This window comes from Syngnathus leptorhynchus, chromosome 1, assembly GCF_054491065.1.
Source record: "Syngnathus leptorhynchus isolate UIUO chromosome 1, UIUO_Slep, whole genome shotgun sequence".
NCBI classification, from domain to species: Eukaryota; Metazoa; Chordata; class Actinopteri; order Syngnathiformes; family Syngnathidae; genus Syngnathus; species Syngnathus leptorhynchus.
The window spans coordinates 1,976,730-1,991,250 of NC_141195.1; the positions used below are offsets into that span (position 1 = coordinate 1,976,730).

At 42.9% G+C, this 14,521-nt stretch overlaps 1 protein-coding gene across 7 annotated transcripts in view; it reads left to right on the forward strand.

The window, feature by feature from the left end:
* mcf2la (mcf.2 cell line derived transforming sequence-like a) overlaps positions 1–13,942 on the forward strand; it is a 58,693-nt gene extending 44,751 nt beyond the window's left edge. For 4 of the 7 annotated variants that reach the window (XM_085910386.1, XM_085910395.1, XM_085910367.1 and 1 more), the window contains 28 exons: positions 3,581–3,694; positions 3,813–3,929; positions 4,101–4,250; positions 4,352–4,476; positions 4,543–4,657; positions 4,745–4,864; positions 5,102–5,293; positions 5,369–5,560; positions 5,720–5,873; positions 5,946–5,998; positions 6,080–6,153; positions 6,240–6,306; positions 6,490–6,605; positions 6,698–6,767; positions 6,855–6,947; positions 7,299–7,391; positions 7,480–7,605; positions 7,693–7,914; positions 7,991–8,083; positions 8,333–8,411; positions 8,481–8,541; positions 8,627–8,730; positions 8,910–9,002; positions 10,677–10,751; positions 11,383–11,492; positions 11,702–11,814; positions 11,888–11,991; positions 12,060–13,942. In XM_085910386.1, the coding sequence (XP_085766512.1) occupies positions 3,581–3,694; positions 3,813–3,929; positions 4,101–4,250; positions 4,352–4,476; positions 4,543–4,657; positions 4,745–4,864; positions 5,102–5,293; positions 5,369–5,560; positions 5,720–5,873; positions 5,946–5,998; positions 6,080–6,153; positions 6,240–6,306; positions 6,490–6,605; positions 6,698–6,767; positions 6,855–6,947; positions 7,299–7,391; positions 7,480–7,605; positions 7,693–7,914; positions 7,991–8,083; positions 8,333–8,411; positions 8,481–8,541; positions 8,627–8,730; positions 8,910–9,002; positions 10,677–10,751; positions 11,383–11,492; positions 11,702–11,814; positions 11,888–11,991; positions 12,060–12,139 (3,105 nt within the window). In that variant the 3' untranslated portion in view covers positions 12,140–13,942. The remainder of the gene's footprint in view (positions 1–3,580; positions 3,695–3,812; positions 3,930–4,100; positions 4,251–4,351; positions 4,477–4,542; positions 4,658–4,744; positions 4,865–5,101; positions 5,294–5,368; positions 5,561–5,719; positions 5,874–5,945; positions 5,999–6,079; positions 6,154–6,239; positions 6,307–6,489; positions 6,606–6,697; positions 6,768–6,854; positions 6,948–7,298; positions 7,392–7,479; positions 7,606–7,692; positions 7,915–7,990; positions 8,084–8,332; positions 8,412–8,480; positions 8,542–8,626; positions 8,731–8,909; positions 9,003–10,676; positions 10,752–11,382; positions 11,493–11,701; positions 11,815–11,887; positions 11,992–12,059) is intronic. The other 3 variants (XM_085910403.1, XM_085910422.1, XM_085910412.1) reach the window with 3 other exon arrangements.
* Positions 13,943–14,521: the final 579 nt, after the last annotated feature.

The window sequence follows — 14,521 nt, forward strand, 5'->3', positions numbered from 1 at the left end:
GACTCAGTTGCAGCTGCGTGTGCTCCTGTGGTAGCACGAGTGCTATTCTCGGCAATGTGTCGTAGATTTAGTACCAAAGAAAGCACTCCAGCCCAATGGCCACTCTGTGTCTACTTTACTCAAGACAAATGCTAGCATTATTTCCAATGTCTGACCACGTGTATTTTCAACAAACGTTTACTGTATTTTATTTACATATGGTTCTGGTAATAGGCCATCTTTGTCTTGCTGTGGCTACGCTGTGAATAGGTTTTAAAAGAGATTTTAAAATGGTTCCTAATTGTTGTTCATATATGGTCTCTTACATTCCATCTATCGTAATTTCTGGACTATAAACCTCACCTCATGAGCAAAAATTAGGGGAACATTTTTTTTTTTGATAAATAAGCCCCACCGTACTAAAAGCCGCATGTGCACTCAAGTTATTTACAAAGAAAGACGGTACACAGAAAGCCTTTTTAAAGTTTTAATAACATACCTTAACATTTCTTTCCAAACACTGCCTGTGACGCGGCAGTAATACCGCAGCAACACGGAAGTAACACAGCATTAATAGGGCTGGATAAAAACACATACCTGTACAAGTCACTGAGATGCGGCGGTAACACAGCAGCAACACGGTGCACTGAAACCATCGAAGTCTTCCTCCTCAGTGTCAGATTGGAATAGCGTCAGATCTACAGTAGAGCAAAAAAGTATTTAGTCAGCCACCGATTGTGCAAGTTCTCCCACTTGAAAGATGACGGCTGTAATTTTTACCACAAGTACACTTCAACTATGAGAGACAAGATTTTTTTTAAAAATCCAGAAAATCACTATGTCTGAATTTTAAAGAATTTATTAGCAAATTATGGTGGAAAATAAGTATTTGGTCAATAATAGCCTCAATCTGGGGCTCCACGCAAGAGCTCACCCCGTGGGATCAAAATGATCACAAGAACGGTGAACAAAAATCCGAAAGAAACACGGAGGGACCGAGTGAATGACCTGCAGTGAGCTGGGACCAAAGTAACAATGACTATCATCAGTAACACACTACGTCGCCAGGGACTCAAATCCTGCAGTGCCAGACGTATCCCGTGCTTAAAACAGTACATGTTCAGCCTCATCTGAAGTTTGACATTCCATATGACATTCTCCCAGTCCTCTTCTGGATCATCCAAATGCTCTCTTGCAAACTTCAGACGGGCCTGGATATGTACTGTCATTTTACGTTGCTCAAAATGTTCTCGAAAGGCATATTTTCGTTTATTAAAAACATATTAAGCAGACGCATTGTTGCCCTTTTGTTGTACCTATTGAACTTTTATTTTTTTTCCCCATTTTGTTTTGTCCAAATGATTTATCGTAAATAGAATTTCACATTGCATTGTGTTCAATGGTAGAATCTGGGTCAGTTACTGGACGTGTTAATGTTGCAAAATAGCGAGGAATATTCTTTGTGGCAGACGCTGGATTAGTTAGCTCGCATGCTTTTCGTCTTGAGAGCTAGTTGTTCTGTTCATTATAACTCATTGAATTCTTTAGTTATTTTGACGCTGATTTGGTTGTTACAAACATCAACCATGCAGAAGTCACGTCTCATTTTATGATCTGGGCTTCAACAAAGAGACTATTGCTGTAAAAGCACTATGTATCTATATCTTTGCCGACGGCCGCTTTCTTAAATAGTTAGTGTTGATCTTACGTTAAAAGAACTACAATCTCCATGATCGCTTGTCATACAACTTTAAATCCATTGTGTGTGTGTGTGTGTGTGTGTGTGTGTGTGTGTGTGTGTGTGTGTGTGTGTGTGTGTGTGTGTGTGTCTGTGCATGTGTGCGTGCGTGTGTTTCCTGCGTGCGTATGTATATGTGTGCGTGTGTGTGTGTGTGTGTGTGTGTGTGTGTGTGTGTGTGTGTACGTGTACGTGTACGTACACATCCATTTTCTGTACCACTTGTCCCCTCCTGTCGTGGGCCTGTCCCAGCATTCATCGGGCAGTAGTGAACAGGTTGCAAGCCAATCGCATGGCACAGAGATGAACAACCATCTAAACTCACATTTATAGGCAATTTGGAGTGCTCAATCGGCCTACAAAGCATGTTTTTGGGATATGGGAGGAAACCGGAGCTTCAGGTAAACTCATGCAGGCACAGGGAGAACACGCAAACTCCACATAGGGAGGGCCGGAGGTGGAATCGAACCTGCACCCTCCTAACTGTGAGGCAGATGTGCTAACTGCATCTGGATTTCATTAAACAAAAAATTATGCTGAGGTTGGATCGCCTCAATATTGTTGTTGAACTCATAAAATGCAATTACCGTAATTTTCGGATTATAAATCGCTCCGGAGTATAAATCACACCAGCCATAAAATGCAATATAAAGTGGAAAAAAAAAAACATATAAGTCGCACCGGAGTATAAGTCGCATTTTTGGGGCAAATTTATTCGTCAAAATCCAACACCAAGAACAGACATGAATAAGCAACAACAGGCTAAACGATAGGTATGCTAACATGACAAACACAAACAAAGAACTGAGAACGGGCCTGACGTAACATTTAGAGTTATTCTAATAACTATTACATAAATAACATGTTTATCAAACCATCTGTGTCACTCCAATTCATGAAATCAATCGATCGTCCTTTATGTAAACAATGCCGCGTACGCGCGTCCTTTGTCAACAACGCCGCACGTGGGCCCTGACGTCAGCCTCGTCGTTATTCCACAGATCTAGTATATAACTATATTGTAGCGTTAACAAAGTACAAGCAAAGACGTGGGTTTGGTAAACGGCTCTTTATTTAACAAAACATGAGTTCAACGAGGCAACAACTACTGAATTTCCAGCCACGGAGGTGGAAGAGAGCTCCATAGAATCGGACCGGGCGTGCATAAAAGCCATGTCAAATATCATATTACAACAATATCAAACCATCTGTGTCACTCCAAATCATTAAATCCATCGATCAAATTCCTTGTCCTTTGTCAACAAAGAACTTCCAGCCACGGTGGTGGAAGAGAGCTCCATAGAATAGGAGCGGGTGTGCATAAAAGCCATGTCCGAGCCCCATCCACCGTCCCCGGACAGCCACCCGGCCGAGCGCCGGCCCCAGACTTCCATCCACGGAGGTGAAAGAGAGCTCCGTCGAGTCGGACCGGGCGTGCATAAAAGCCATAATAGTTTTTCAAACCTTCTGTGTCACTCCAAATCATTAAATCCTTCAAACTCTTCGTCCTCCGTGTCACTTACAAACAAAGCCGCTAATGATGCCGGTACGTGGGGCCCTTGGTCATCTTCGTCATCCCGTGATCGAATCTGTCCTTTCTGTAAACAACCGCTGCGCTGCTGACGTCACTTGAAATTCAAATTACAGCAATCCCTTGCTACATTGCGGTTCGTTTATCGCGGTTTCCCCCTTTTATTTATTTATTTTTTTTAAATTTTGAAAATTACTTATAGTCCGAAAATTACGGTACTTAGAACAGGTTCACTTAAATAGTAGATACATAAGAAAATTATCATATAATATAATGTAATTATGATTAATTTTACATTGTGAGACCTAACAATAATAAAAATGCTCCTCCAGGGATCCTTCCCAGCGACTGTAAACTTGGTTCTGGTGTTGCGTCCCACTACTTTGCTGCAGCGGGCACTGTCAGACTTCCTCTTCAAGTTCAACAAGGATGAGTTCAAAATGAAGGTGGGGTTTTCCTTCATGTAATTGTCATTTCTGTGACTTCATATCAATTGGGTCAATTTCGTTGACATGACCCCCCCCCCCCCCCCCCCTTGTTCCAATCCATTACGTGTCATCACAGGTGGTCATGCTGAGTTCGGTGACCGAACTCCATGCCTATCTCGACCCAGGACAACTAACCACAGAATTGGGGGGCGCACAAGAATACTGCCATGAAAGCTGGATTTCACACCGCACTGTAAGCATACACGCACGCACGCACACACACACACACACACACACACACACACACACACACACACACACACACACACACACACACACACACACACACATCAGGATTACATCTTTTGACACCTTGTCGTTTTTAGGCACCGATCGTGTCTGTGTTTCTGCATTTCCGATGCAGGCAATTGAAGCATTTGCACTGATGGTGAAAACGACGGCTCACACTCTACAGAACTTTGGCACCGAGCTTGCAGAAACTGAATTGCCCAATGATGCTGAGGCCACCACCAGCCTGCTGTACTCGCATTCTCTCAAAAAAGACAAAATGAAGGTCTCTTTCTTGTTCTGTATTAAAGAGACCTTTTGTCTTATGGTCACGTGATTGATATATTAAGAGGAAATGACTCATTTTGTATCATTTGTATTTTCCAGGAGGACCTACGGGTGTCGCAGTCACAAGGCGCCCGTCTCTTGGAGTATATTAATGAGCCTTTTCAGACTGATACGGAATACCTTATGACCCATGATGAGCTGGAAAACTTAGCCACTGTACAGCGGTAAGGACTTGTGCACTAGCTGTGCAAGTTGGATTGTCTGCAACATGTTCCTCTTTCCACTCTCAGACTCTTGGATCAACTGGACGAGACAGAGACGGCATTTGACGATTTCTGGGAACGCCACCGTTCCAAGCTGGAACAATGTTTGCAACTTCGACGATTTGAGCAGCACTTCCGCGAAGTGAGTTGAGCAAAATTCAAGCCCATGCATGCTTGGCAGGGGAATATTCTCTAAAACTATGCTTTGTTGTTGTGATGCCACTCACAGGTGCGCTCCCAACTTGATGCGACGTCGGAACGGTTATGCGGTTTCTCAGAGGTCAGCGTAAATCCCTCCCATGCTGATCATGTCCTCCGTGAGCTCAGTAGTCATGAAGAAAAGGCCTGTGTAAGGCCTCACACACACACACACACACACACACACACACACACACACACACACACACACACACACACACACACACACACACACACACACTGGACTGGTCACTAGTCAATTGCAGGATACATACTGTAGTGTATAGCCAAACTATTCAATGAACCTAACAAATAAGTTTTTGACATGTGAGAGTCAGACGAAGTTCCTGGAGCTATCCCAGAACATGGTAATGCAATGCTCCAACAGGACGTTCTGGATTATGCCATGTCGCTTGCCAGCGAAGGCGACGGACTGATCGAGAACGCTTACTATGCGGAGGACTCCATACGGCCCAAGTGCTGTGAACTGAGGGCAGTATGTGAGGTGATCAGTTCGACTCTGAGGGACAAAAAGAGCTTTCTTCAAACGGCGATGGAACTCCACCATGCCTTGGAGAAGGTTTTTGTCTTTATGGCGTACAAGCTGTATTTTGATCCAAACATATCAAAGTGTTTAACAGATTTGTTTTATCAGGCCTCCCGTTGGTGCGAAGAGGGAATTTATCTGCTGGCGAGCCAGCCAGTGGACCGATGTCAGTCTCAAGATGGAGCTGAGGCTGCTCTCCGAGAATTAGAACGCTACCTGGAAACTGCACCGCTGCACACCCTCATCGACTACAACGCCATCTGTTGCCAGTATGAAGCGGTGCTCACCACTCAGCTCAGGGTCGGTCAATTACATAGTACTTGGTGTTATTCCAAGAATGCGGTGACAGTAAAAAAAAATAATAATAATAAAAAAAGACTAATGAACTTGGAAAGATCTCAGAAGAAAAAAAAAATCTTTATTGTGATCAATGTGACGCATTTTGATGTCTTCCATCAGGACCAGGTAGAGAGAGTTTTCCAGAAGCAAGGTTCTGTCCAGGAGATGTTTGAGAAGAGACGAATCAGTCTGAAAAAGCTTGCTGCCAAACAGACACGACCAGTTCAGCCAGTGGCTCCAAGACCAGAAGTCAAATCTCCACAGGCATCTCCCAGTATGTTTTCAAGCAAATGTGATCAAAGACACGGATCAATTTTGTTAAGACCTTCAAACCTTTCTGTGTCAGATCAACAGAGAAAAGAGAGGAGATACTTGGCAGATAATGCCCTCTGCAGAAAGGTAAATGCTGTTGTCCTATCAAGACTCAACGTTACATGTTGGAAACTTTTGACACGCAACTAAGAAAGTATATTTGTCCAGTTTCCCATACCCAACGGTGGCACCAGACATGCCTCCCTCTCTGAGGAAGACGAAAACTTGGCAGTGCTACGACGGTGAGGGCCTTCGCTCTTTCGTTTATAACGATAGGTGACTCAAAAAAAGAAAAAAGAAATTATATTTGTGTGCTTGTATTTTCTAGTCATGTGATGAATGAACTGCTGGAGACTGAGAGAGCATATGTGGAGGAGCTCCTGTGCGTTTTAGAGGTAAGTTTACTTATGGTCTGCTTTGTTACTAGTGCACCTTCACCAGTCTTCACACGTTTACTGATGACACATACACACAGCAACACACACACACAAGAACATACGCACAAACACACACACACACACACACACACAACAACACACACACACAGTCTTTGAATGATGGCGGTCGTCTTGCTCCAGGGCTACGCGGCAGAAATGGACAATCCCTGCATGGCGCACCTCATTCCTAGTATGCTGCTGAGTAAGAAGGACATCCTGTTTGGGAACATGTCAGAAATCTACCAGTTTCACAAGAGGTATGTTCTATTCTAGAGAAAAATGTATTGTACAGAACAATATTTGTGTATTGAGTATATATATCTTAACCTTGACTAAATTTAACTTTCAGGACATTTTTGAAAGAACTTGAGGCTTACACAAACTGTCCTGAACTTGTGGGCCACTGCTTTTTAGAACGAGTAAGCGCTTTGTGTTTCAACAAGAATGTTGATTGAATCGATTGATTGTTGTTGAAGAAAAGCAAACTGGCGGTTTTCTCTTTTCAGATGAAGGACCTACAGATCTACGAGGCTTACTGCCAGAATAAACCTCGCTCTGAGAGTTTATGGCGGCAGTGCTCGGATTGTGCCTTCTTCCAGGTTCTTTCAGTTATTGAAACCAAAGTCTGATGTTGTCATTTTACTTGCTTACTGTAATGTACAGTACACTAGACGTGAAGTTCTATCTTTACAAAATAGGGGCACTTAGGAAAATGTCTAGGTGGTGCTAGTGTCCATCTTTGTCTGTGGATCCATTTTCACAATGATGAATCAGAACATTCTGACGTTCTATAACAGCAACAAATAAATAATTGATTTTTGGCACAGTTTTACGGATCCATTTTCACAATGATGAATCAGAACATTCTGACGTTCTATAACAGCAACAAATAAATAATTTATTTTGGCACAGTTTTACGGTTTATTTTCTCTTTTTTTTGGTTTCATTAGGAGTGTCAGAAGAAGTTGGAACATAAGCTTGGCTTGGACTCCTACCTCCTTAAACCTGTCCAGAGAATCACCAAGTACCAGCTGTTGCTAAAGGTGCGCTGCATTCATGTGGACGTGATGGCGTGGAGTCAATGTGTGAGGACAAAGAAGACCGGCTGTGTTTCCCCGTTTTACCTTTCAGGAATTGTTAAAATACAGTAAAGGTTGTGATGGCTGTGATGACCTTCAGGAAGCTCTCTCCTCCATTTTGGGTATCCTGAAAGCTGTCAATGACTCCATGCACCTCATTGCCATCACAGGATACGAGGTCCGATTGCACTTGTTGTTATCTACAGTTTTTCCCATTTTGCCTTTGACTTTCTGTGCCGCAAATCTTTTTGCTTTTTGCTGACAGGGTAACCTGTCAGAGCTGGGTCGCTTGCTGATGCAAGGCTCCTTCAACGTGTGGACGGAGCACAAGAAAGGACATGCCAAGGTCAAGGACCTAGCGAGGTTCAAGCCCATGCAGCGGCATCTGTTCTTGCATGAGAAGGCCCTGCTCTTCTGCAAGAAGAGGGAAGAGAACGGCGAAGGATATGAAAAAGCTCCATCTTACAGCTTTAAGCACTCTCTCAACGTGAGGCACTGCCATCTTTGCTACACGATACCACATATTCAATGTTGTATCACTCCTGCTGTGATTTCCCCATCAGATGAGTGCAGTGGGAATTACAGAGAGTGCTAAAGGAGACAACAAGAAGTTTGAGGTTTGGTGCAATTCACGAGAGGAAGTTTTTATTGTCCAGGTATGCTTTATTGTTCTAGTAAGATCTGGAAACCCTTGTTACTTAACTTGCAGTCAATGCACATATATCTGGGGGGCGTGCATGCATACAATTTTATTACAAATGTTATTCACAACAATAATACATTTTACATGAGAAAAAGTAAAAATTTTAATAAAACTTTTTTTTAAACTATTAATAAATGATGCATGATGATCACTTTATGACCATACATGTTTTACTAGGCCCTTATGTTTTATTTTTGTTTAGGCTCCAACACCTGAGATCAAAACATTATGGGTGAATGAGATTCGCAAAGTTCTCACCCAACAGCTCAAAGCCTGCAGAGGTAATCATCAACACTTCAGCCAATGGCAAAAGCTGTCTGTTTGTAACCTTTTGGTTGAAACATTTGTAGATGCCAGCCAGCAGAAGACTGATTCCGCAAACCACACCGCCAACTGCTCCATCTCCCTCAGGTTGCTCTTTTGGGGAGTTCTCATCATGACAAACCATTAGAGCTTTATATATTGCGGTGGTGACTGTTTTGTTGTCTAAACGCAGTCCTTTTCGGAGCAGCAGTCAAAAGAACCAGAAAAAGCAGGAGGAAAAGAAGGCAGAATCCATCCCTGTGTCCGACAGCAATTCTATGCTTGCCAAACACAAAGGTGAATACGCTTTCAAGCATCAAGGTCCCACTTTAAAGATGCTTTATAATCTGTCACTGATCCTGTTATCCTGCTCTTCTCTTCACCACCCTCATCTGTCATCTTTTGGGCACTTTTTTGTGCCTTTACGACTGGTGCCTACTCTTTTTGTTTCCCACATATCAACTCATTGCTTCTAGATGAGACGATGACAAGTCCAACCGCGGACAGGTCTTCAGTGGCTAAAAAGCGTTTTACTTTGCAGGGCTTCGGCAATCTCAAGAGTCCAAAAGGTAACATGATCAATCTTGACAGGACCATTTAGAGAAATGCTGCGTAAGCTGTAAAAAATCTGTTTTATTTATATAGTGCCAAATCACAACAGAAGTTGTCTCGGCACCTTTCACATAGAGCAGTTCTAAGACGACACGCTTCACTTATTCAAACGGAACCTCACATGAGCAAGCATTAAGCAGCAAACGCAGGGAAAAATTCCCTTTTAAGAAGGAACCTCAAGCAAAACCGAGGCTCAGTTTGGGGCGCTTGTCTGCCTCAATCACCTGAGAGACAGATGTGCCCATTTTTGGGCTGCTCCTACTATTAGGAGGGGAGAGAGGCGTCCTCATCCACCCGTCTAATTCATGATGTAATCGTCCCTCTGTCTCCATCCAGTATTTTCACTTGACAGGCCTTCCGTCACCAGTCCGTCCCTTGTCCATTGTCAGTCAGTGTCCTAGTCCAAAAGATGAGAAACCCAAATGGATTGAAATGGCTGATTGTATATCTACACCATACGGTGGCTGCCAAAGTGCTTTACAAAGCCTCACTTTCACTTATTGTGCTACCTTAAAACGCCCCAAAAATTGGCTCACTTTAACCAGGAGCCCTCACTAACCAAGCGTAGAATCAAATCCAAGCTAGTTATTGTGTTGTCATACAAATTGTTATCTGGGGGGCATTCTAAAGCTGAGGAGATATCATCTCTTGAGGCAAATGCTTTCTTTCTCTTTAACGTTCACATTTGCTCTGAACATATGGATTGCACACCCAAAACAAGACGGAAACGAAACCCCTATCTTTGCAAGACTTCCATGTTAGTGTGCCGAAGCGGTCAGTCGGTCGGACGGGCTGCGAGTTTAGCTGGCACTTGACCCGGATAGGGACGATTACACATACTAAGAACCACTTCCGTCTGTCTTCAATCTGCCATATTTTTCTACTTTTCCCTCTTCATCCGCAAAATGGGCGACTCTCCAAGATGGACCATTCTAGCCCTGGCCCACCTCATTAAGTTAGTCTCATTGGGAAATCAGAACATGCAGTATTGCTGCCGTCTAGCATTTCAACTAGAAATCGCGGTGAGGCAGAAAGCAAACAATAAATCAGCAACAAGAAAAATGCAATAACTATATCTGTTATGGTGATAAATCTATTCTGTTTTCAAGGGTTCAGTCTGGATCGGATCCAGATGGATATTGGTTTGACATTACACTTTCTGACCATCCATATACACTTGTTCGAATCTGTTCTGATTTGACACGTATGCTAGAATAAAAAAAGAAATGTTGTTCCCCATTTTTACAATGTTATTTGTATGTGGAACACGCGTGCATTTGAAAGAAAGAAGATTATATTGATTTTCGCAATTCGCAGGCGGGCCCAGTCCATATCCATCGCAAATAACGTGGCTCGACTGTATCATGAAAATGACAAAACCCAGATTGAAATTTAAAAACAAATAATGTATTTTTTGACTCTTCAAAGATAACTAAAATGACCTATTTGGCAGAGTAGTTACTTGGTCATGCCTTTCTCATATGTGATGTGAACACTGTCTCCTAGCGGTCTTAGTGCAGAATTGCATGAGTCTGTGCAGCTCTTGAGAAAAGCGTATGACTCTTGTTTGCCTGTATGTCTGCTCTCCCCCCTCCTCCCCCTCTCTTCACTCTCCTTGCCCGTGTGGCCAGGCTCGGGCATGAGCCCAGAGCACATTGACAAGCACCACTTGGTCAAGAGTGACCCGACTCCATTTGGGTTCAAAGGTATACATAAAGTTATCTTCATTATTCAACAGGGTGTCAATCTACCTACCATTTCTCATCCGCCTTTCCATTCTTCAACCATCCCAGCCTCTTCTTGCTTTGTATGTTATTAACACAGTTCAGTGGTGACAAGCTGGGCTGATGGAATGAATATCTATTCATTAATACTAGAGGGACCGATCCTGAGCATTACAGCTGACAGTCATTGGTGGAACTACGTAGTATTATTCACAAATCGTAATCCTCATCCCGTCTTCTGTTATTTGTGAAGTTTGTCCCTTTTCCACAGAGAATGTCTCTCTCAATGATTGCTGGCTTCTTGTCCTTATCCAGCCTCTCACATCAGTCTGAACAAAGTAAAATGGGCCAGTGCCTCTAGTCTGTTACAGAACAAGTGGCGAGGTACAGCCCAACCATTGTGGGCTTCTGCTGTGGTTTGCTGTGCTTGGTCTTTGGGTTGGCTTGGTAAATGGTGGTCCAGATTTTGGAGTCTTGTGTGGATCATACAGTTTTTTGGTTCCAAGAGGCATACTACTGGCTTCTGGCAAATGTTCCACACACATCTGTGTATCATTCTGTCAATTTGCCCCCCCCCCCAATACCCACATCTAATGCTCATAACTTCTTACAGGCTGGACCAAAGTGTCGCTCTCGGCAGATGTCTCTGAGGAGAATGATGGATACTCCAGTGGTGAGGAGCCATTGAACTCTGACACGGAGGAAGATGCAGGACAGAAGCTGGTGAGAGTTGAAAAAATTAATTGCCCTATAGGGTAACCTCTAATGCTCAGAGAGCACTTTTGTGTTTCACTAGATATTTTGGTTGTACTGTACTTCAAATGTTATGGCCTCAGGGGGGTTTTAATTTAGAGGTTCCACTGTATGAAATGGACAAACACTTGCTTATTAGTATTTGAGTCAAGTAATGCTCAAAGTTGTTTGGCTTTTAGATTCCAGGGAAGTACACGGCGGTGGCAGACTCTGAGAAGGCAGGACCTCAGGAGCTGTCAGTCAAGAACGGAGACATGGTGCAGCTCATCAGAGAGGGAGAGGAGGGCCAGTGGTAAAAGTCTTGTTATGCTAGCAGAGTAGAGATTTTTTTGTCACACCGTCACAGCAAATGCACTCTTGTACAGGTTTGTGAGGAACCTTCGCAGTAGCAAGGAGGGCTGGATGGCACATGCAAACCTACTCGGCCTAATTTCTGACTCCAAGTCATCTCAGTCACTCAGCAGCTCAGGTCAGGCTCAGCAATGAGTTTGCACATTTCACTGTGCGTTCTGAGTTCAAGTTTAATTTGTCCCGCAGGTGACAGTGTATCTGGAAACCTGAGCACTTCCTCCAGCTGCAGTGAGACCTACACCAGTTTCTCAGACATCAAACCTTGACCTATCCAACACCACAGGCAACCAAGTGCTGCGACATCAACGATCGTCACCAGTGTTTTAGCTGAGTGTTGTATGCTCATTACAGTCTCTATCTGTTCAATTATGTAGCATTGACGTGGACACGTCTCAAAAATGTCTGCGCTGGATGTTTAGAAACGTACTGCTGGCAGTGAGTCACGGCGAACACAATTCTCCTGAGAATAGCAGAGGTGGCATTTAGTGTTCCATGTCGATCGGCACTGTGAAAATTGCCAACGACCTGCAACTAGCATCTACTAACTTGCAGCTCAAGGGCATGAAGAGTCCGCAAAATGTATCCGAATAGGCTTCTCTGATACATTTGCAGCTGTTCCTATCAATATTGAATGCCACGCTGCTGGAATCACCAGCGCCATCTGCTGGTCAGACACTTCTCTACTTTCCACAAAGTAATCTGAGAGGATGTGGACATTTCTCCTTGGGGAGAGCTCACCGGGCTCACCTCTCAGCTGCTCTGGATTAACATCTGAGGCAGCACAGGGCTGGCAGGTGTGACTACATTCCAGCCGCGCTTGGACTAAAGTCTTATGTGTGTGCGTTCTTGCACATCTACATTCAAATTTGCTTTTCAGAACAAATTGTACATGCTTGCTATTGGATTTAAATGTGTAGCTTCATTAGGAACACTCAAGGAATTGTTTCAAATACTGCTTATCCATCTCTGGTTTGCACTACTTAGAAAAATAACAGGCTTTGTCCCATTGTGCTGCTCCCAGCCCAACTCAGGCATGTGATAGTCGTCACTTCTCTTAAAGCAACGAGACCCAGACCGGCTCAACTTGTTTGTCCTATCAGCCTGACAAACATCTTATTTCTTTCCTACAATCCTGTCATGTCGCAGACAGAAAGGTGCAAACAATATGAGATATACATACAACATACAAACACGATTGGTTCTGAGGAGGTCGGTTACGATACACCTCAACTTGTGACAACCATTGTGAGAAAGGAAACTTTGCTAGTCTCAACAATGAAAATGCCTCCTACCTTGTTTGACAACCATTTTTTCTCCCAACCCCCTACATTTATTGTACTCGCACGTTTGTTTACCATTCATGTTATGAGGCGCCCAAATCCAATGCAGCTCACTGGCAGTAAAAGCAATCGGTTTATTGCTTGGAATCAGATCTACTGTATCTGTCTTGTGACAAGCCTGTGTGACAGTTATCAGTGTTCTTGATAATGTAGTCTCCCTGTTTTTGTTGAGAATCACTTGAAGCAATTTTTTTCCTCAGTTCAATGTAATTGTCCACCACAGAATGCATGACTTCTCTGTATATGGACTTGTTGACGTCTCACATGTTAATCTGTGACTGTCACTGTGTGTTGGTCATTTTAATGCAGAAATGTCGCTCTTGTACTGTCTTCTGACAAATACCTCACCTCAATTGCTAGGCGTGAATAGTCGAGAATATTTTTGTGAGTGTCTCCACCAGGAAAACATGTTACCAGCCATTGTTGTGCATTTGGGGTGTTTATTTTCTGCCCTCATATGAATGCTGACACACGCACTAGTTGTTAGTGTTTGATCACAGTCAGACAATTTGTACTATCAACATGGAGGCCGAAGAGATTTTGTTTATATTTTGTACTTTCTTTTTACACAGCACATTGCAGCACCCACAATCTTTATTTTCCTACTGTATAGCTACGGATTATACATTGATATGAAGCTATTATCTCTGTATATTTGTAAATATGTAATTGTGTATTGTATGTAAAATCAGAAGCAGCTTGAATAAAGCCAGATGGTTTTCTTTTGTACATTTATTTTGTTACTGGAGAATCACCATTGAGGCCAGTTAACCACAATTATCCATCGTATCATTTATTTATTTATTTATTTAGTTTGGTTTGTGGTTGAGCTGGAAACTACCTCAACTGGCTTTGCATGAAATGCAGGGTACAGGCAGTCACTTTAACATTGATTTTTGCACCTAAGGACAGTTTAGTGCCTTCACTTAACTTAGAAACGTGTTTGGAATGTAGGAGAAAGCTGGACAACATGCAAATTCCAAATAGGAAGGCTGGAGCCTGGATCCGTTCTTACCGCTGGCCGCAACATGCTGTATGACCACAGTCAACATTTGCTGAATGACTAAAAAGAAAAATTAACAGAACATACAGTATAACTATGCTATCTGTGTGCGCGTGAGTGTGTTGAGTTATCACCATAGATCAGGCATTACATTAAATGGAACACACATTAAATCAACTTAAAGTACAGTACTTTCTACATGCGAAACCCAATCATCTTGATAGCATATACAGGTCCACATGGAAGATACGAATTAAGAAAGCTTGCAAAAATGGAAAATAAATCAATTATCTTGAAATTGTATT